The sequence below is a fragment of the Chenopodium album genome, chromosome 12 (assembly GCF_948465745.1).
Source record: "Chenopodium album chromosome 12, dcCheAlbu1.1, whole genome shotgun sequence".
NCBI lineage: Eukaryota > Viridiplantae > Streptophyta > Magnoliopsida > Caryophyllales > Amaranthaceae > Chenopodium > Chenopodium album.
This window is the reverse complement of record NC_137845.1, coordinates 30,652,609-30,674,798: the sequence shown is the minus strand read 5'-3', so window position 1 is coordinate 30,674,798 and position 22,190 is coordinate 30,652,609. Positions and strand designations below refer to the sequence as shown.

Sequence of the window (22,190 nt, the reverse complement as noted above, 5' to 3'; positions counted from 1 at the left end):
GAGTTATTAATTTTGAAATGTTATTAATATGAAATTTTATTCTCAAGTATTTATTTAAAAGGTTTTGATCTTGAAAGTATGTGGAATTATTAAAAAGGAGTTTGAATTATATTGGAATTTATTGGATATTAAAAGGATTTATTGAACCATTGAATTATTATTATAAATGCTTTATAAGCATGTCGGTAATCCCACTATGCGGATTTGGTTTATTGATAAGGCCTTGGACTTTGTATGACCGGGTCTTTCCTCAAGAATAGCCTTGTAATATAAGGAGACTAGTGTTGGGTGGTGTGCACACTTGGGTGAGGAATTGGATTAAAAGAAATTGGTTCTTAATAAAGGAATTAACTATTATTTTGAATATTGAATCATTGGAATCGATTTTGGAATAATGAGTTTGGAATTTATTGGATTAATTATTGGAATTGATTTTTAAAGCATGTTTGCAAATAAATTGAGTTTACATTATCTTGCACTTATCGTACTTAGCATAATTTGCTAATTCATATTTCCTATTTGTTTTGGTTAGCCCTGTTTACCGTAATGGTAAGCAGTGTTGACTATTTTCAGGTGGAGTCATGAATGAGCATATGGGAGTCCCGGGATTTGCTTCATCTAGTTTAGGAATGTTGGTCTCGTCTTTATTTTGAGTACTCATAACAATGTTACTATTTTTGTAAGTATTAATAAAAGAAAGAGTACTGATGTTTCCGCTGCAAAGTATTGGTTTTCATTTAGTAAGTTTTGAGAAGCCTTGTATAATCACGCGGCGGTAATACGCCTAAGTCTATCTCTACGGTATAATTATACGTATTACACTAGTATTTCCGTAAAGGGAGATTTGGGGGTGTTACAAGCATAGCTCGGGGCAAGGTGTGGTGCGAATGGTTGTCCAGCCAAGGGCATCGCCGTTTACGCATGATATCTTGGATCAACCAATGGAGAAGATTAAAATGCCGAAATGTAGATATGATGCAAGGGGTAATCTAGGTAGGTACATAACGTCTTATGAGGGGCACATGATTTTGTACACCAATTCGGATGTCGTCTGGTGCAAGGTCTTTCCGACCACCTTGGTAGGGGCAGTGGCAGATTGGTTTAACAATTTGGGAAATGGCACAGTTGGCAGTTTTGAGAAGTTGACAGAAATGTTTGTGGGGCAATATATCAGTAACAGTGTTCGGCAGAGAACTTCAGGGGAATTGATGTCGGTAGGGCAGAAGTCGGATGAGTCTCTAAGGGACTACATTAGAAAATTCAATAACGAGGCAAATACCATACCGAAGTTGCAGCAAGAGATAGCTATTATGGCATTGATGAATGGTCTGAATGATTCAGAATTTAAACGGTACTTGACAAGAAAAAACCTGCCGACGTTAGCGGCAGCCTTCAACAAGGCCCATAATTACATAAAAAGTGAAGAGTTAATGAAGACAAGTAGCAGGGCTGCTTTGACAGATAAAGCACAACATCCTTCTGAAGGGGCAGCCTCAGGAAGTGGAAGGGCAAGAGCCCCGCCCCTAGTGGGGGGGGGGGGGAGGTTGGCAGGAGTCTAGGGGAGAAAGAGTGCCGATGCGGCACAGTAACTATACCCCATTGAATGCACCTAGGGCCGCAATATACTCTGTAAATCAGATTAGAGAAGATTGGACGAGGCCGGTATCGATGAAGGCTAGAGGGCAGACACAAAGAAGTATTGCATGTTTCACCGTGATGTTGGGCATTATACTAAGGAATGTTCGCAGTTGAAAGATAATATTGAGGAGCTGATAAGGAAGGGCCACTTAACCCAGTATTGTTTGCACTCAGGGGGAAGTTAGCCGCCACCACCTTATCGGCAGCTAAAGCGACAGGAACAGGAAGTAAGACTCGAAAGGCAGCAGGTTGGAATAAGCCAACAGGGAGACGGTGGGCAGCCACCATTGTCAATAGGAAAGAAAATTGATGTGATAACTGGTGGACCAATTCATGGCGGAACGATAAGTGGTGCGAGAAAGCACTTATCTGAGCACCGTCATATTGTGAATGCTCTTGATGCTGATAGTCACCACTTGGCCTGCGGATATACCAGATGGGGTGTTCACAAAAGAAGATGCTAGGGGAATTGTATTTCCTCATGATGACCCTTTAGTGTTGATAACAACGATTAATAGGGTCGACATAAAGCGGGTCTTGGTAGATGGAGCTAGTTCGCCAAACGTTCTGTTTATGCAAGAATTTAAGGAAATGATGATAGGCAGGCAATATCTGACGCAAGTATTTTACCCGGTGATTGGGTTTAATGGCTTAACGGTGAGGCCAAAAGGTAGTATTGTCTTACCAGTTAGATTTGGTTATGGGACAGCCGCAAGGGACATTATGGCAGAATTCCTTGTGGTGGATGTACCATCAGCATACAATGCCATTCTCGAAAGACCAATAATACACGATATGCAAGCAGTGGTATCAACTTATCATCTCACCATTGCGTATGTATCGAATTTGGGGAACGTGGAGAAAGTGCATGGGGGGCAGGTAATGGCAAAATCATGCTATGTGATTGCCTTGAAAAATCAAGTACGGGAAAGCCCAGTTGTGAGTAGTCCGAAAAGGGACAGAGAGCCATCAGTGTGGGATTTATCAATGGAGAATTGTGATACGAGGCCGGTAACGGTCCCAAGGCCAGCACCGGGAGGAGAAACGGTGCAAATTGAGCTTCAGCTAGGTGATCCAAACCGGACGGTGAAAGTCGGTGCATATATGGATTCAGAAATGAGATGTAATCTGATCAGTTTGCTACAGGAGAATGCGGATGTGTTTTCTTTCTCGGCAGACAAAATGCAGGGATATACCCTGATGTGATGGTGCATAAGTTGAACGTTGATAGAAAATTCAGGTCGGTAAGACAGAAAAAGAGAAACTTCTCAACAAAGAAGATTGAAGCAATACAATATGAAGTCAACAAGCTCCTGGTGGCTGGATTCATAGAGCCTTGCACGTATCCCGAATGAATGGCTAATGTAGTCATGGTGAGGAAGCCGACTGGAAAATGGATAATGTGTGTGGACTTCACGGATTTGAATAAGGCTTGTCCCAAAGATTGCTATCCTCTACCTCGAATAGACAGACTAGTTAACTTCACCTCCGGTCACGCAATGCTCAGTTTCTCAGATGCATTTTCAGGGTATCATCAAGTCAGCCTTCATAAGTCAGACAGGGCGAAAACGACAATTATAACTGATACGGGGGTCTACTATTACATGTATATTCCGTTTGGTTTGAAAAATGATGGGGCAACTTACCAGAAGTTGGTTGACAAAATATTTGAGAAGCAGAAAGGCCGAAATGTAGAGGTGTACGTGGATGATACTATTGTGAAGAGCAGGGCTCAGAAAGATCATATTGCTGACTTGAAAGAAACTTTTGATACCTTGCGACGGTATCAGATGAAGCTGAATCCAAAGAAGTGCGTGTATGGGGTTCGGTCAGGAAAGTTTTTAGGGTTTATGGTGAGTGAACGAGGTATTGATTCAAATCCAGAGAAAGTGAACACAATACTGACGAAGGATAAACTTAGTTCGTTGGTAACTAAGTTCCCTGATCAAAACAAAATTTGTAGAACCAAACCCAACCCTAGGTATAGTTGTAAGTCCGGGTCAAACCCAAGGGAATGAGGTATTTACTAAGGTCTCAAGCTAAGCTATTTCGAAGCCTAAATGAGGGTTGGTCTAGCAAACCTAAAAACACAATTAAATGATTACAAGAATGATATAAAGGATGCTAGGGAGTTGGGATCCACATGCACTCATGATGATCACATTAATTGGGAAAGAAATCAACCAAGCATACAATGTGAGGGAAAGCAACAAATGCAATTAAAATCACTCAAAAAGCTATTTCCTAGGGTCAAGCTAGATGTCTACAAATGAATTGAAAGGAAAATCGCAAATTTAGATCTATCGATAATAATAGCTTCCAAATCAATTTTTCGTGGCATTGAAACCTATTATGCAATCTAGCATGATAGTTAAGGTTGATCACTCCTCAAGATATCAAACACATGCACAAATTTCACCAACTAATTTAATCACAATGATGATCAATCAAAATCCCCCAAATAACCATGAATTATCCCTTATACATGCTTCACCCTATCCCAAACAAGTAATCTACTCATTACACATTGCAAATTTGAACAACAAAACTAATCTAGTCACAAATTTCATCATCAACATAGTAATCAAAATATGCTCAATGATACCCCCGTGCGTTCCACATGATGCATGTTGGGGAGGTAGTCACTTGAGGCCCTTACGATGGGTTCAACATCGTCTTTAATGTCCACGCGGCATGAGAGCGCGACCTTGAAGACTTGACTCTTGCACTCAAACAGCTTTGAGCTTCAAGAGGAAGAACCGGGATGCATCCCAAGCCTTGTACGCCGTGAGAGAACGCCAATGAGCTTCTCAAACATCACCATCTTCCTAAAATCAAAGAAAAGTAAACAAGTAAAGGAGAAAATGCAAAATAAACTAAGAAAAGCAAGAAAATAAGGAAAGAACTAAAGAAAATGCAAAATAGAAAAATTACAAGTAAAGCTAAAGAAAAAGAGGTAAAAGATATGCACAGGTAATGAAAAATCATCCTAAAGGAAGCTAAATGAGTGCAATAAATGACACTCATCAAACTCTCCCAAGCTAGACATTTGCTCGTCCTCGAGCAAAACAAAGCAAGAAGAAATAGGATGAAAGACTTATTTAAATAAGAAAAAGGAAAGAAAGAGATAAGAATATACATTAAGACTCAGTTTTGTAGAAATCACGGTTTTTTTTTAGCTACAACAAGCCCTTTAAACCCCAAAGTCGCCAATGAGGACGAGTGAGGTCTCGTAAGGGTATCCTAAGAGTTTGACCCATAACTCTTGGTAAAAATGAGGCAAAATCATTGAAAGAAAGTAAAATAAAAAAATTCAAACAAATAGCTTTTGACATGGACTTTTGCAAATGATAAAATGCAAGTGAATAAACAACTTTCTATACAATAGGGGTATGCATGTTCCAAGATATCCAAGGTTGATTGAAACATAAGATATGCTAAGCGTAGAGAACTAATGAGGCACTATTCACCTTCATCCCAAACATTCTTACCTTGTTCTCCCAACTAGCTTCAAATCTACCTTTCGTGAGCATCTCAATGCTTCCTCGAAGGAACCGAAAAAGAAAGAAGTTTGAGGCTACCTGACCTCTCGACTATTACATACCGCTTTATAGGCTTGACCTACATCTCCCTCCACCGATTTGTGACTCAACCACAAAGGTCAAAAGCTCTTGAAGAAGGTTGTAATGTAAGGGCGAAAAAGGTGAAGGTAGGCTAAAATTTGAAATTTGGTGGTATACCTAAATTGTGAAGCAAAGATTGGCCAAATCTCAACACTAAAACCAAGTAATCACCAAACAAAAACACTAACACCCCCAAGCTTATTCAAAGCCAAAATCACAATCATACATACAAAAAAAACGTAAGAACGCTTCCCCCCAAGCCAAAATAAAGCATCGTCCTCAATGCTTAGGGAGAAAACCACTCACATCAAAATATTTTTGAACTTTTTCAATTTTCACTTTTGTTTCACTTTTGTCAAAGCTTTTGAATTTTCTTTGCTTTTTTTCATTTTTTCATTTTCTTCAATTTTTCACATTATTTCATTGTCCTCGCCTCTTTTAACTATGGACGGCTTTTCCAACTTTGCATTTGCTTTTTATTCACAAAATATATACAACACAAACTTGCTTACATTAAAAGAACCAAACAATCATTCTCATCCACCAAAACTCTAACAATAGAGACCAAATGCTTCACAAAAACCAATGATAGGAACAAGAATGAAACAAAAGGCTCAAAAGCTAAAGATGTGGCTTGAAAAGAAGGGTATAAGGCTTAAATGGTTAGGAAGAAAGAAAATGTAAACCCAAAACAAAGAAAAGAAAACTATCCTAGAAAAGTAAAAATTACCACCCCGAAAAGATGTCTTTGTCCTTCCTAAATGGCTCGGTCGTGATCTCGGGAGATGAAGGTCAAATTCTAGATAAAGTATACAATAGTCAAGGATCCATGTGCCGCTCAATCAAGAAATTTTGAAAGCAAGAAGAAATAAAACCTCACATGGTTGTAGCAAAAACTCACTATTAGCTTCAAATCCACTAAAGGGAGCAACTCCTTCTTACCACAAACCAATGGAATCCAGCTTCAAGGACCCAAAAGGTCTAAACCGCTACCTTAGCATACCCTATCCTAGAATCAACCAAAGATACTCTCAAAACATGCACACCGATACGACATAGGAAATTATTCATTCAAATGCAAAGGCTCGGATGGTATTATGTCCAAATACAAAAGCTAAACAACTAAAAAGACGAAAACAAAGCCTCAAAATCTTTGTCTTTTTCATTTATGGTCGAAAAATAGAAAACAAGAGGGAAAAAGAAAAGAAAGAAAAGGAAATGAAAAGAAAAAGAAATGCGCAAGAATGCATGCAAGACATGTAAAACCCAATCGACATACAAGCGGTCATTAGGCAACACCGCCAATGACCCCAAACACTCTAAGGTATTACAAGGCAAGTATCCTCGAACAATCAACTCTTCCTATACTAAACCTATTCTAAGCAAACAAGAAAGAAAAAGGAAAAGAAGAAATAGAAAGATCTCACAAGGTACTCCAAGCAATGCTAATGAATAGACTTAAGAAGAAGTATAAACCTTCATGACGCTCCAAAAGCAAAAGCAAGGATAACATTCCATGCGAGAAATAAAAAGCTATATACAAAGAGAAATGGTTAGGAACTTCTAAACAAAAATTCGAAACATCTAAACTGAGACAGAAATGATCATAGAATCAGAGAAGCAGAATCAAATATTAGAGAGAAAACTCATCCATCCAGAAATCAATCATTCAGCAGGAAAACAACGATCAATCAACAGACCAACATCATATCATCATCATCAGAAAACAAAAATTATCATCATAAATCATCAGCAGAAATGAGATAGAAACTCAAAGATAGAACCGCAGTGAACCATAGAAGCAAAGGGGAGACCAAAGCAACACAATAAACATAAGAATACTCCCCCAAGCCTAAAGTGAGCTACCTCCCCCCCCTCCCCAAGCTAAAACCTAGCAACTAGCAGGCAAAAAAACAACATCAAAGAAAAACAAGCATAAAAGGGAGGGTAGCCAATATGGTATCACTCGGCACTATGGTAAGGGGTAGAATGGGTACTCCCCTCACCGACATCAGAAAAGGCATGGCTAACAACATCATCGACCAACATCGGGCTTTTACCTTTCAACCTACTCTCCCTCTGAGCCTTATCCCTAGAAAAATAGTGAGACCAATCATCAAGAACCGGCTCACCCGAGAGCCCCTATCGACCAAAGGTTTCGGAATTAGGGAAGGGGTTTGGGTTAGCCGGGTCATAAGTAAAATCACAACCTCCGGGCCTTTTATAATCGTAGGAGGCTAGAGTGGTCCATCTAATTGCATTGGGGGCACATGGGGCCCCTCCCAATAAGGGTAGCACAAAGAAGGCCCTTGTTCCGGGTCATATGGGACCCATTTGGGGTATGGCTCCTTGTTGGATCGGGAGGTAGGGGTAATTCACATAAGGCTCAATCTCCCCTCTCATCACATGTAAGTCATAGATTTTTCTAGCATGATAGTCATATCATAGCACAAAGTCATTTTCCAAAGGTGAAGAATTCAACACATTGGCAATGGAATCATTCTTTGCATGCAAAATTAACAAATCACAATTAGAAGAAGAAGATGAAGAGGAAGAGATTAAAGGAGTACCTCCCCGGGACACCGGGGGCAAATCTTGAGGGAGAGTATGAACGAGAACATAGGGGTTGATGCGAAGGTTGGGCGGAGGAGCTCGCTTGAGAGAAGGATCAATAGGCCATTTGCTGGGCCGTCAAGGAAGAGGAGTGCCTACATACCGAGCGATGGCCTCCGGATGAGGGATAGGGCACCAATCTGTAGTCCGAGAAACCTTACAAATGAACAAATCCTCTTTAGTAGTCCGCTTCAAAAACTTTTGGTTGATCAAAGCATATGTGTTGAGGAGGTAGGAGGGGGACTTCTCCCGACGGTCCCGAATGGGCTCAAGAGACAAGATCATCTTCTCATACTTCTTGTTCAGAGAAAGGCCAATGATGGTGATCAAACCGCCCAATTGGGTACTCTCGGAGAGGAATACACCATCACGAATGTCGACAAACCGATCTATCAACTGAGTCCCATAATCAATGACCCCAAATATCATCGGAAGGATGATTCGCTAACCACAACCAACTGAGTTCTTCCCTCGAGATTGCACCAAGAGACTCCTTTGAGAAAAAGGCATAGGTGAGAAGCCGATTAGAGTATCTCAAGGCCGGGTGAATTATCGAGGCCGCCTTGGAGTATTGAGGCTGGTAAGATCCCTTAACTGAGATGTGTCGCCACCATCGGCCCTCATTGTAATCATGATTGTTTTGTAACACCTCAAAAGCTGGGTAGATATACTCGGAATCTTCCGAAGGGGCAGGAAGCTTGAAAATCTCACTAAGGAAGGAGAGAGGGATGGAATGGTCGTTGTTAAACATCCAGAACTTTAATGTACAAACAGTCCCACCATCCACTTTTTCTTCATGAACTTCAAGAGAGGAGAGGAACTCAAAAGTGAGACGAGCATAAGTCAGAGCATTTAAGCTAATGAAATCCTCCAAAACAAGATTTTGGGCCAAATGCCTCACATCCTCATCAATACCAAGCTTTAATTTGTAGTCGTTGATCGATCATAAAACCTTGTTGATAGAAACGTTCGGGAAGAAAGCCGGACAAAGTTCTCCTAATGCTCGCTCTTTGAAAATTCAATACCGTAAGTCTCACTCACATTTGGTGGGGGTGGCACCACCTCACGGGAACTAGAGCCATAGGCTCGTTTAGGACGCTGGAGGGGAGCCATCTACACAAACAAACCAAGACAATATTCAAAGGCATGGAAGAGATGGTGCTCACAACAAGTTGCATAACAAAAATGGATGAATCCACAACAATCATTGAGCTAGAATGAATAATTTGGCACATAATAAGTATGTAAGCACATTCAAACCACAATCTAAACAAGGATTCACAAGCCATTTGAGAATAAAGAGTGAGCAACAACATTCATACAAAGAGAGTGAACAATATTCATAAGCACTATGACCATTTCAAAAAGGGTGAAGACCAACAATGGTGGTAGCAAGATAGTAGCACAATCAAGAAAAACCATAGCATCACAAATTCATATATTCACCAATAATCATCATGAATGCAAAATTTGGGGACATGAAATAGGTAAAGTAGAAACACCATTAAAGCATACATCATAACATTCAAATCAACAACACAATACAAGGTGTGAAATTTATCATGAAAATCAATTGAAATAGAGAATTCATACCTTGAATGATGGTTTAATTCAAATGAAATGGAGTACAAAGCGCAACTACTAGCAAACAATCCCAAAATTGCAAGTTCTAAAAACCCCAATCAACAATACCCAAATTCTCAACTTTGGTGAGAGAAAATCAATTTCAAAGCATAAAATTGAGTATTTGAAGTGATTATCAACCAAGAAAGTTGAAAAATGATGATTTTATGACGAAATATAGTAGCAAAAATAGGGAGAATGCTTGAACACTACAAAGAAAAATGAAGCAAAATGAAATAGGAGAGAGAGAGAAAAGAGAGGGATGCGTTTAAGGGGGACACAACAGAGGTGCGCGCCCGCGCAGGCCTCTTGCGCGCCCGCACAATCCTAGTGTGCGGCCGTGCCTTTCTGGGTTGCATATGCCCTCGAGCAATTTTGGTGCGCACACCGGTGCACATAAACCCCATGATGATGATAAACACAAACATAGGCAGTTTCTAAACCCTTTTTCAGTGGGTTCAACATCCATAATTCATGAACCCACCATCATGAACCCACCAAAGCTCAATTCTTACTCAAACCTTCCAATAAGCACAAGGAAACTTCATCTTCAAAATTTGCTACCAAGATTGTTGGCAAACTAACCTCCATCATCTCAAACTACCTAAAATCACAACAAACAAAGAAAATTAGTTAGTCCATAAGCACCAAGAAGAAAGATAAAATCAAAAGGAAAATGGAAAGAAAGTTAGAAAGTCGGGTTGCCTCCCGAGAAGCGCTTGTTTAACGTCATTAGCTTGACGTTCTCCACCCCTTCTCAAGGGGGATCATAAAGATTCATTCTATGAACAAGGCCAACAAAAATACCATTATAATACTTCTTTAGCCGGTGGCAATTGACTTTGAAAGGAGATGATGAATCCATTGAAGAAATTTCCACAACTCCATTAGGAAAAACTTCTTGCACCATGAAAGGGCCACTCCATCTAGACATGAGCTTTTCAGGGAACAATTTCATCTTGGAATTGTAGAGGAGGACCTTGTCACCAACACAAAACTCCTTATTCTTGATAAGCTTGTCATGAGCTTCCTTAGAACTCGCTTTGTAGGTGCTAGCACAATTATATGCATCAAGTCGAAGCTCCTCTAACTTATTAAGATCTGACCTCCGTTGTTCTCCCGCACTTGCTAAATCAAAGTTGATTTTCTTGATTGCATAAAGAGCACGGTATTCAAGTTCCATCAGAAGATGGCATGATTTGCCATAGACAAGACGATATGGAGTGGTGGCTATAGGAGTCTTAAATGCCGTTCGATATGCCCACAAGGCATCATCAAGTTTGTCCGCCCAATCTTTTCTATTTCTAGCAACTGTCTTCTCAAGAATTAACTTGATTTGACAATTTGACACCTCAACTTGACCACTTGTTTGAGGATGATAAGGAAGGCCAAAACGTTGATGAACCCCATGCTTTTTCAACATCTTTCGAAAAGCATTGTGCACAAAATGTGTGCCATTGTCACTAATCACCGTCATGGGAACATCGAACCTTGGGAAAGTGATCTTTTTGAACAATTTCATCACCACATTGTGGTCATTTGTTGGGGAGGCAATGGCGTCAACTCATTTTGACACATAATCCACCGACACAAGAATGTATTGGTTCCCATAAGAAGAAGGAAACGGTCCCATGAAATCAATTCCCCAAACATCAAATACTTCCAACTTAAGGATTAGTTGTTGAGGCATTTCATTACGCTTTGAGGTGTTCTCGGTACGTTGACTAGGGGTGTACAAAAACTGGTCCGGACCTGAAAACCGACCTGAACCGGACCTGTTGGGACCGGACCTGATCCGGACCTGTAGATTCAGGTCCGGTCCCGGTCCTTGAAATTTAAGGATTCCGGGTTTCAGGTCCGGTCCGGGTAAAACCCGGAATTTTCAGGTCCGGACCTGAAACCGGTAAAGCTACTTTTTTATATTTAATAAGTCTAAACAAGTCCATAAACAGGTCCAAACAGGTCTAACAGGTCCAAACAGGTCCATAAACAGGTCCAAACAGGTCCATAACAGGTCCAAACAGGTCTAAATAGGTCCAAATAGGTCTAAACAGGTCCAAACAGGTCTAAACAGGTTAGCAATTTTATATAATTTTAAAAAAAAACAAAAAAAATCAATAATCAGGTCTATTCAGGTCCAAACCCGGACCGGACCTGATTTTTCAGGTCTGGACAGGAACCGGACCTGTTGATTCAGGTCCGGTCTCCGGTCCTTAAAAATCAAGGATTCAGGTCCCGGTCCATTCAGGTCCGGGTCAGGTCCGGTCCGGTTTTGGACCGGTGTACAGCCCTAACGTTGACATCGATCACATGACTTGACAAAACCCCATGTATCCTTGAGGAGATAAGGCCACCATAAACCACTTTGAAGAATCTTAGTAGCGGTTTTAGAAACACCCATATGACCACCACTAGGATCCGAATGACCCATCTTCAAAACACTTGGCACCTCCTCATTTGGAACACAATGCCTCAACAAGCCATCAAATCCTCTTTTATACAAGATGGGATCATCCCACAAATAGTGCCTAGCCTCTCTCTTAAGCTTCTTCTTTTGATTTTTGGAGAATGAAGGTGAAAACTCCCCACATGCGAGGTAGTTTACCAAATCGACAACCATGGAAGCTTGATGAGTGTCATTTATGGCACTCATAGGGTAGTCTTTTAGGTAATTTCTTTCCCCTTCTCATGCTTTCTTCTCTTAATTTTGGTCCTTTTTCCTTTAGTTTCTCTTTTATTTATGTTTCTCGTGTTTTTATCGTGTTTTCCTTTATTTTGCTCTTTTTCCCTTTTATTTCTTTTCTTTGTTTACTTGTGTAGGTATTGTGAGGATCGCCTTGGCAAAGGATGCAATTCGGGACCTCAATGATCAAGCAAGGAAGAAGCATTTGACTAGAGAGGGCTTAGAGAGGCCTTGGAGAGGCCTCGGAGAGGTCTCCAAGGTACTTCCAGCAGGCCGCGGGCGTGGGCCCAAGACGAGAAAAAGTGTCAAAATGAGGCAGGAACTCCCCGCGGTTGCCCCGAGGGCTTCCTGCGGGCGCGGGTAAAATGGAGAGGTCTCTCCCCTCAAAGAGACCGCGGCCCCCTGATCAGCCTTGGGGAGCAGGGGATCTTGCCGCGGGCGCGGGTCATTTCCCCGCGGGCGCGGGCCCCTGATGCCGCGGGCGCGGGTGCTGCCCAGACAGCCCGCGGAGGGTTCCGTACCCATTTTTCCGCGGGCGCGGGTCTATCGGGAGAGGGCGCGGGAGCTGCCGTTTTCTTCTTAGCTTATAAATAGAATTGTATTTCCTTTTTGAATCTAACTTTTTGATAATATTTCATTAGCTTAGTTTAAGAGAGAGAAGTTAGAGAGTTCTTGGTTTTGGATTTGTAACTCAACATTTGATCAATCAAGTTTGGATTTCTTCATTTTCAATCATCAATATTAGTGAGAATCTCTTCCTTCTTTCATCTCTTACTTACTTGCTATTTGATTTTTTTTTGCTTGATGCTTGTTTTTCTTGGATTTGAGTTTGATAATATTGAATACTTTGATTTCTATTAGATTTTGATATAGAATGATGACCAATGCAATTTCTAGTTATTTGGTTTTGAATCTCACCATGATTAGTGAGTAGATTAGTTGCTAGGGAAAGGGGGAAGCATGTTTGATTAATGGAAATGCTAGTTGATGCTCTTTGATTGGTTGATTTGTTGCAATTAAATTGGTTGACATAGTTTTGCATGAGATTGATTAGATTAGGATTGATCACCCTATAAGATTAATCTAGATTGCATTGCAACTCTTAATGACATGACCAATTGATTTGAAGGTTACTCTAATTGATTGAGTTTGCTTGTGATTCTTCTTGGTTTGCCTTTCATAGTGACCACTAGATTAGCCTATAGGAGATAGCATTTGAACTCTCTTGATTGCTACTATTGTTTGTCCATTGCAATACTTGAATTAATTGATTGAGCTTTAATCTAGCATTATCATTGATCTTGCATGTGGAACCCATATCCCTAGTGTTTAGACCCTTGATTACTTGTTGAATTTGATCTAGTTCACTTTAGTACCAACCATAATCTCATTTTCGACTTCGAGGTAGCTTGACTTAGACTTTAGTTTTCATCATTGCATTCCCTTGGGATCGACCCTTAACTTGCCCTATATTCATATAAGGTTGGTTAGGTGTTTACAAATTTAGTTTGGCTTGGGGAAAGGGTAGATAACGACATGCATTTTCCTCTTGTCAAAATGGCGCCGTTGCCGGGGAATGCTATTGGTGCTTAGCTTTTGTTGTTGAGTCTACTTCATTTTACAAAAAAAAAAATACAAAAAGATTTTGTTTCTTTAGGCTACACTTGTAGCCGTGCAACTAATATTTTTCTTTGAGTTATGCATGCATAGAACCCGTGATCGTTCCTTTGTTCCCCTTGATCCGGAAATTGAGAGAACTCTTTCAAGAAGAAGAGTGGCTAATAGATCCTTGGGTTATAGTTCTTCAAGTGAAGAAGAAATTCAAGAAGAGCAAGGCATGGGTGAAAATCCTAGAGTGGCCTTGAAGGAGCTTCGAGTGCCCGGGGCATATAGGTTTGAGAGCGGAATAGCTCCACCTACTACACCGGTAAATGACTTCGAAATTCGGCCGGCAATGATCACCTTGATTGAGAGAAGGAAATATAGTGGGGCCGAGAATGAGAGCCCATTGAACCATCTAAAGGAGTTTGAAAAATATTGCAACACCATCAAAGTCAATGGGGTTTCTCAAGAATTCATCCGCCTCAAGTTGTTCCCTTTCTCTCTAATAGGAAGATCTTTGGAGTGGCTAGACAAAGAGGTGAAGCCTAACTCCTTGAGAACTTGGGACGATGTCACAAAGGCTTTCTTGTCCCGCTTCTACCCCCAAAAGAAGACGGCGGAGGCAAGAGCCTTGATTCAAGGGTTCAAGCAAAGGCCAAGTGAAAGCCTTTACGAAGCATGGGAGAGATTCAAAGAGTATCAAAGGGAGTTCCCTCACCACGGAATCCCCACATACCAAGTGATCCAAATCTTCTATGGCGGTTTCAGTCCCCAAGGCAAGTCATGCCTTGATGGAGGGGCCGGGGGCCCTATCATGAACAAAACCGAAGAAGAAGTTGTGGACATCATTGAGGACGTGGTGACATACTATAGGGTTTGGCAAGATGGGGAGAGGGACTCTTCAAGCAAGCAATCTTCATTATACTCGGTGGACCATCTAAATGAAATCAACAACCTTTCCTCCCAAATGACAAACTTAGGAAAGGAGGTCACCGCAATCAAAGCTAAATTGGAGAGCACTTCTTCCCCTTCTCAAGCCTCGAATCTTCCCTCCCAATTTAAGGGGAGAGGTACTCCTTCTAACTCTCAACCCCCTCCCTCTTCACATAATATGCCTGTGGGTTTCTTGTTTTGTGATGCATGTGGATCGTATGATCATGACTCTAGTACTTGTCCTAATGAATGTGTTGATGAGTTTGATAACCATGAGAGTGAACATGTGAATTATGTGTCGAATAATAATGGTCAACGGTTTGATAATCAAAGAGGTCAATGGAATAGGAACTACCAAGGCCAAGGCAATTTTGACAACTATAACCAAGGTGGTGGTTATAGAAACCAAGGGAACCAAGGTTCTCGTGGTAGCTATAATAATCAAGGTTATAGTAGCCAAAATCAAAGACAAAATTATGGTAATCAAGGCCAAAGTTATGGTAACCAAAACCAAGGTTATGGAAATCATAACCAAAGTAGTGATAATCATAATCAAGGTGGTGGAAACCATAATCAAGGCTATGGCCAAAGTCAAAATAGGAGTAATTGGAACAATCAAGGACGGGGTAATTTTCAAAATAATTCTCAAAGAGGTCCCCCACCCGGGTTTGTTCCAAAGACTCAAGGTGAAAGTTCATATTCTCAACCTTCTTCACCTAGGACTAATTTGGAGGAGATAATTGAAAACCAAACCAAGTTGTTGAACACATACATGGCCGTAAGTGATAAAAAATTCAATGAAATGATGACCCACAATAAAATGCTTGAAAACCAAATCTCTCAACTTGCTAATGCCTTGAAAGATCATGCAAGCCCTTCTTCTTTACCTTCCCAAGGTCTTGATCCCAAGAAACCCGTGAATGCTATTGTTACAAGGAGTGGAAAGGTTCTTGAGGAGAGATTGCCTAGGAAGGGTGTAGATAAGGAGATTCCTAGGGAGGTTTTGGTTGAGGATGAGGGGAATAGGGCATCATTGGATGAGGTAGTGGTTGAGACACCTAGAGAGGTGAGAGTAGAGAAAGAGATTGTGAGACCCAAGCTCCCCTACCCACAAAAATTCATGAGACACAAATTGGATGAACAATTTGGGAGATTCATTGAGATGCTAAAACAACTCCACCTTTCTCTACCTTTTACCGATGTGATCAACCAAATGCCAAACTATGCCAAATTCCTCAAAGACATTTTGAGTGGGAGAAGAACTTGTGAGGTTGTGGAGACCATCAATTTGACCGAAAATTGTAGTGCTATCATCATGAACAAAATGCCACCCAAGTTGAAGGACCCCGGAAACTTCTCCATCCCTTGTGCCATTAACAAGATGCAAATTGATAATGCCTTATGTGACTTGGGAGCTAGTGTGAGCCTAATTCCATATTCGGTTTATCAAAGACTTGAGCTAGGGGAACTCTTACCTTCTAACATTACCTTGCAATTAGCGGATAGGTCTATCAAATTTCCAAAAGGTAAGGTAGAAGATGTCCCTTTGAGGGTGGGGAAGTTTGTGTTTCCCGTGGATTTTGTTGTTCTTGAAATGGATGAGGATGCCACCATTCCGATCATTTTAGGTAGACCCTTTCTTGCTACCTTGGGAGCCATGATTGATGTGAGGAGTGCTAAGATCTCCCTTAAGGTAGGAGAAGAGGTTATAGAATTTGATTTGAATGAGAGCACGAAGTATCCATGTTCTTCTTTGGAAAATTGTATGATGATTGATTCACTTGATATTGTTGTGTCTTCCATGCATGAGCGCTTGCTCACTTCTAACGATGCTCTTGAGAATGTTTTGTTGAACAAAGACAAGGCAGGTGCTTCATGCAAGGAGATGACTTTCTATGAGGAGTTACTTGATGGAAGTGTGGAGGACGTGGATGAGCAAACATGTTTGAAAATCTCAAGCAATGAAGCTTTGCAAGTGGCCACATCACAAGAAGGTAATGGTGTGCCTATGGTGGAGCTCAAACCTCTACCATCACACCTTAAGTATGAATTCTTGGGCCCTCATTCCCCTTACCCCGTGATAGTTAGTGCATCCTTGAGCGAGAGCCAAGCTCAAGCGTTATGTGGTGTTTTGAGAAAACACCAAGGTGCTTTGGGGTACACAATTGATGACCTTAAAGGTATAAGCCCCGCCTTGTGCCAACACCACATAGCGCTTGAGGAAGGCGCCCTTCCCTCTATTGAACGACAATGGAAACTACATCCGCAAATGGGAGAGGTAGTTAAGAAGGAGATCACCAAGCTATTGGATGCGGGAATCATATTCCCCATCTCTAGCTCTAGGTGGGTCTCCCCCGTCCATGTCGTTCCAAAGAAGGGGGGCATGACCGTGGTTGAGAATGAGAAGGGTGAGCTCATTCCAACTAGGACGGTCACCGGTTGGCGGATGTGTATAGACTATAGACGTCTAAACACATCTACCAAGAAGGATCACTTTCCTCTTCCATTTATTGACCAAATGCTTGAGAGACTAACAAGGCACAAGTTTTATTGTTTCCTCGATGGGTATTCCGGATTCTTCCAAATCCCCATCCACCCTAATGATCAAGAAAATACCACATTCACTTGTCCTTCGCCTACCGGAGAATGCCCTTTGGGTTATGCAATGCACCCGCTACTTTCCAAAGGTGCATGATGAGTATCTTCGGAGATATGTTGGAGGAGGAAATGGAGGTCTTTATGGATGATTTTTCGGTGGGGGGTGTTTCTTTCGAGGAGTGCCTTGTGAATCTTGAGAAGTGTTTGGCAAGATGTGAGAAAGTCAACCTTGTTTTGAATTGGGAGAAGTGCCACTTCATGGTGGAGGAAGGTATAGTGCTTGGGCACAAGATTTCAAATAGAGGCATTGAGGTGGATAAGGCCAAGATTGATGTGATTGAGAAACTTCCACCTCCGGTGAATGTCAAAGGAGTGAGATCGTTCCTTGGTCATGCGGGTTTTTATAGGAGATTTATTAAGGATTTTTCACTCATTGCTAAGCCCCTAAATGACCTTCTTCAAAAAGATGTTGAGTTCAATTTTGATGACAAATGCTTGAAGGCATTTGATAGATTGAAGGAGGCCCTAATCTCTACTCCTATTGTTCAAGACCCAAGGTGGGATCTTCCTTTTGAGTTGATGTGTGATGCGAGTGATTGGGCGATTGGAGGTGTTTTGGGACAACGGGTAGACAAGAAACTTCATGTGATTTACTATATGTCCAAGACTCTCAATGGGGCTCAAAAGAACTACACAACAACAGAAAAAGAATTTTTGGCAATTGTGCACTCTTTTGAGAAATTCCGGTGTTACTTGTTGGGTTCCAAGACCATAGTCTTCACGGATCATGCGGCCCTCAAGTATCTCTTTGCCAAGAAAGAGTCCAAGCCAAGGTTGATTCGATGGGTGCTTGAATTGCAAGCTTTTGAGATTGAGATTAGGGACAAGAAGGGTGCGGAGAATGTTGTGGCGGACCATCTTTCTCGCCTTGAAGGGGATCAAATTCATGATGATGGTCTACCAATAGAAGATAGAATGCTTGATGATTTCTTGTATGCCATAGAGGTGAAGGAACTCCCATGGTATGCCGATTTGGTCAATTTTCTAGCATGTGGGGAGTTTCCACCCTCTTTCTCCAAGAACCAAAAGAAGAAGATCAAAAGAGAGGCAAGGCACTATTTGTGGGATGATCCTATCTTATACAAACGTGGGGTTGATGGCTTACTTAGGCGTTGTGTTCCAAATGAAGAGGTGCCTAGTGTTTTAAAAATGTGCCACTCGGACCCTAGTGGTGGGCACATGGGTGTTTCCAAGACCGCTACCAAGGTTCTTCAAAGTGGTTTTTGGTGGCCACATCTCTTCAAGGACTCATGGGGCTTTGTTAAGTCGTGTGACCGATGTCAACGAGTTGGGAACATTTCCAAGCGAAATGAGATGCCTCAACAACCTATCCTTGAATTGGAGGTGTTCGATGTGTGGGGAATTGACTTCATGGGACCATTCCCCTCTTCATACGGGAATCAATATATCCTTGTGGCGGTGGACTATGTTTCTAAGTGGGTTGAGGCCATTGCCTCTCCAACAAATGATCACAAGGTTGTATTGAAGTTATTTAAGAAGATCATCTTTCCAAGGTTTGGTGTCCCAAAAGCGGTGATAAGTGATAATGGATCCCACTTTGTCCATAATGCCTTTCAAAAGATGTTGAGGAAACATGGTGTGCATCAACGATTTGGGATTCCCTACCATCCTCGAACGAGTGGCGAAGTTGAGGTTTCAAATCGTCAAATCAAGCTTATTCTTGAGAAGACGGTTGCTCGCAATAGAAAGGATTGGTCGGACAAATTGGATGATGCTCTATGGGCTTATAGGATGGCTTTTAAGACACCCATTGGTACCACTCCATATCGCCTTGTCTATGGCAAATCATGCCATCTCCCGGTTGAGCTTGAACATCATGCCTTGTGGGCCATCAAGAAGATCAATTTTGACTTAGCAAGTGCGGGAGAGAAGAGGTGGTTGGATCTTCATGAGTTAGAGGAACTTCGGCTTGATGCTTACGATTGTGCTAGCACCTACAAGGCTCGATCCAAAGAGGTTCATGACAAGTTGATTGAGAAAAAGGAGTTTTGTGTAGGTGACAAAGTCCTCCTCTACAATTCTAGAATGAAGTTGTTCCCCGGAAAACTCATGTCAAGATGGAGTGGTCCATTCTTGGTGAAGGATGTTTTTGGTAATGGTGCCGTGGAAATTTCTCCTTTGGATTCCTCATCTTCATTTAAGGTTAATGGTCATCGGCTCAAGAAGTACTTTGATGGAGTGTTTGTTGGTCTTGTTCACAAAATGATTCTTTTCAAGCCACCTTGAGTGGGTGATGCACGTCGAGCTAACAACGTTAACCAAAAGCGCTTACGGGAGGCAACCCGGATTCTCATCTCATTTTTCTTTTCTTTTCTTTTCTTTTCATTTTCCTTGATTAATTTTTGATCTTATGTTGTGTTGGTTTTATGTTTGTTTTGTAGGTTGCCTATTGTCATCACTTGTTGGAAAGAAGGGGTTTTATGAAGAGTTTAGAGTGTAGGGGAGAGGGCTCCCCGAGGGCTTGGAGAGACCTCGGGGGCCTCTTCAGCTTTCAAAGGCAATTACAATCAGGAACTCCCCGCGGTTGCCCCGCGGTCTCTCCGCGGGCGCGGGGGAGTTTAGAGAGGTCTCGGAAAATTGGAGAGGGCGCGACCCCTATTTCAGCAAATTTCTCAGTTTTTGATCAGGAACTTCCCGCGGTTGCCCCGCGGTCTCTCTGCGGGCGCGGGAAGTTTTGGAGAGGGCGCGGCATCCTTGGAGAGGGCGCGGCAAACATCAGGTATAATTTCTTTAATTTTTGACAGGAACTCCCCGCGGTTGCCCCGCGGTCTCTCCGCGGGCGCGGGAGAGTTCCCGAGACCGCGGCTCTTTCGGGAGAGGGCGCGGGTATCTGGGTTTCATAAACCCGTACGCCCTCTCCTCTCTCTCTCTCCTCTCTTATTTTCTCACCTCCTCTATACTTTTCCCCTTTCTCTCTCTACAAACCTCTCAACCCTAACCCCAATTCATCAATCTCTCTAACTTCTCTTCACATTTTCCATCAAATCTTCACTTAATCTACCTTAATTCTCAAATTTCATCACCCCTACTCGTGTTTCTCGTGGTTTTTCGGCAATTTTCGATAGTGTGTGGTGCTCTAAGCTTGATTTGAGTCTCCAATCTTGGTATACTTCTAACCTTTGTATTATTCTTGTCAATTTCACTTGATTTCTTTACATTGGTTGGTTTATCTTGATTTTGAGCATGATTTTTGTGTTTCATGGTTATTTTTGTGAAATTTGGTAATTTTGAGTGATGATTGATTTTTCTTGATAAATCTTGCATATATTTGATAGATGATTGTTGATATTGGTATTTGTTGTTGGAATTTTGGTTGTTGTGTTGACTGAAACAGGTACCTTGTAGTTTTTGGGGGTTCGGTTGGATTTGAAAGGAGGATTGTGAGTGTTTGAGGTGTTTGGTGTTTGTTTGAGGAGGTTGGAGTATTTCTTGTGTATTTTTGTGAATTTGTGTGATAAAAATGAATTTGTTGAGAAAAGTTAAGAGTAGCAAAAACCGCTCGAACCAATCTCCCGGCCAAACTTCTCAAGGCCAATCCTCAAACCCTCAACCCCAAACACATTCCTCAACCCAAGATGACGCCCTTCCTCCTCTGCCACCTCTAAAATTGTGGAACCGGTCTAAACAATTGCCCATCTATAACAAAATGAAAGACCGAAAGTTTAGACCCACCCGCCATTATTTTCGTGATGACATGGCCAAGCTAGGCATAGATAATGACCTTGATGTACTCCTCGAAAACCTAAGCTTGGGTGAGTTTTTGAAATCTAACCCCCGAACCTACTTGGAGCCTTCATTTGAGTTTTTCTCCACCTTTGAATTCAATAGGGTAGGGGAAACCGACTACATCATCTCCTTCCAACTCTTCAATGTAAAGCACACCATGAACCTAGCCGAGTTCAATGTTGCCCTAGGTTTCAACCCAAATGGTGATATCTTCGAGCCCCTTATCTCCCTTGCCCAAAGTGAGTACAATGAGGTTGCTTGGTGGAGAACCATAGCCCACAAAAAATAGTTTGACTCCAAGATATCCCTTGCTAGTGAGATCATCCATCCGACCCTTAGGATCCTACATAGAATTCTCGGGTACTCGGTTTATAATAAGCAAGATTTGGGAAAGTTGTCTCGAGAGGAGATCTTGGTTTTGTGGATGGCTACTAAGCCGGAGTTGGGATCTAGGATAAACTTTGGCTACATTTTCATGGAGTGTTGCAAGGAGATCATGCATGGGGTTAAGACGGGGGAGATTCATTGTGGGGGCATGGTGACCCGTTTAGTGCGGTATTTTAACCAAGAACGGTTCTTAGAGTCTTGCACTCCGGTTGGAGGGAGTGAAGACATTTGGATTAGTTTGAGGCAGGTTAACACCCTCCGTTTCATAACTAGTACTAGGAGAGCCGGTACTTACTCTTGGCTAGTGAGGAATACCCACCATTGCCTTCTCCCTAACCCGGCCGCTACCTCCATCTTTCGCCAAGCTAGGAATGTTTGGATGGTCCCTAGGGACAATGGTAGGATAGATGAGGATAAGATGGAGGAGGATGCAAATTTTGTTGAGGGAGCCGGGTTTGAGGGAGTGCATGAGGAGGAGGAGGAAGGAAGAGGAGAAGAACAAGAGGAGCAACAACAACAACAACCGTTTCATCAACAACATGAGCATTTCCAAGAGGATGCTCAAGGAAGAAGAAGAGAGAGAAGACAACAACGACAACAACAACATCAACATCAACAACAACAACAAGACTTCCAAGGAGATGCTTATCCCCGGGAAATGGAGACCATGAGAGCCCACATGG

At 41.9% G+C, this 22,190-nt stretch overlaps 1 protein-coding gene and 1 pseudogene across 1 annotated transcript; both read right to left on the bottom strand.

The window, feature by feature from the left end:
* Positions 1 to 10,254: 10,254 nt before the first annotated feature.
* LOC145571106 (uncharacterized) lies at positions 10,255 to 10,680 on the bottom strand. The gene has a single exon (XM_081630191.1). The coding sequence runs from the start codon at positions 10,678 to 10,680 to the stop codon at positions 10,255 to 10,257; it is 426 nt and encodes a 141-aa protein (XP_081486317.1).
* A 3,729-nt stretch (positions 10,681 to 14,409) lies between these two features.
* LOC145573506 (small nucleolar RNA R71) lies at positions 14,410 to 14,508 on the bottom strand (annotated as a pseudogene).
* Between the last annotated feature and the right edge of the window lie 7,682 nt (positions 14,509 to 22,190).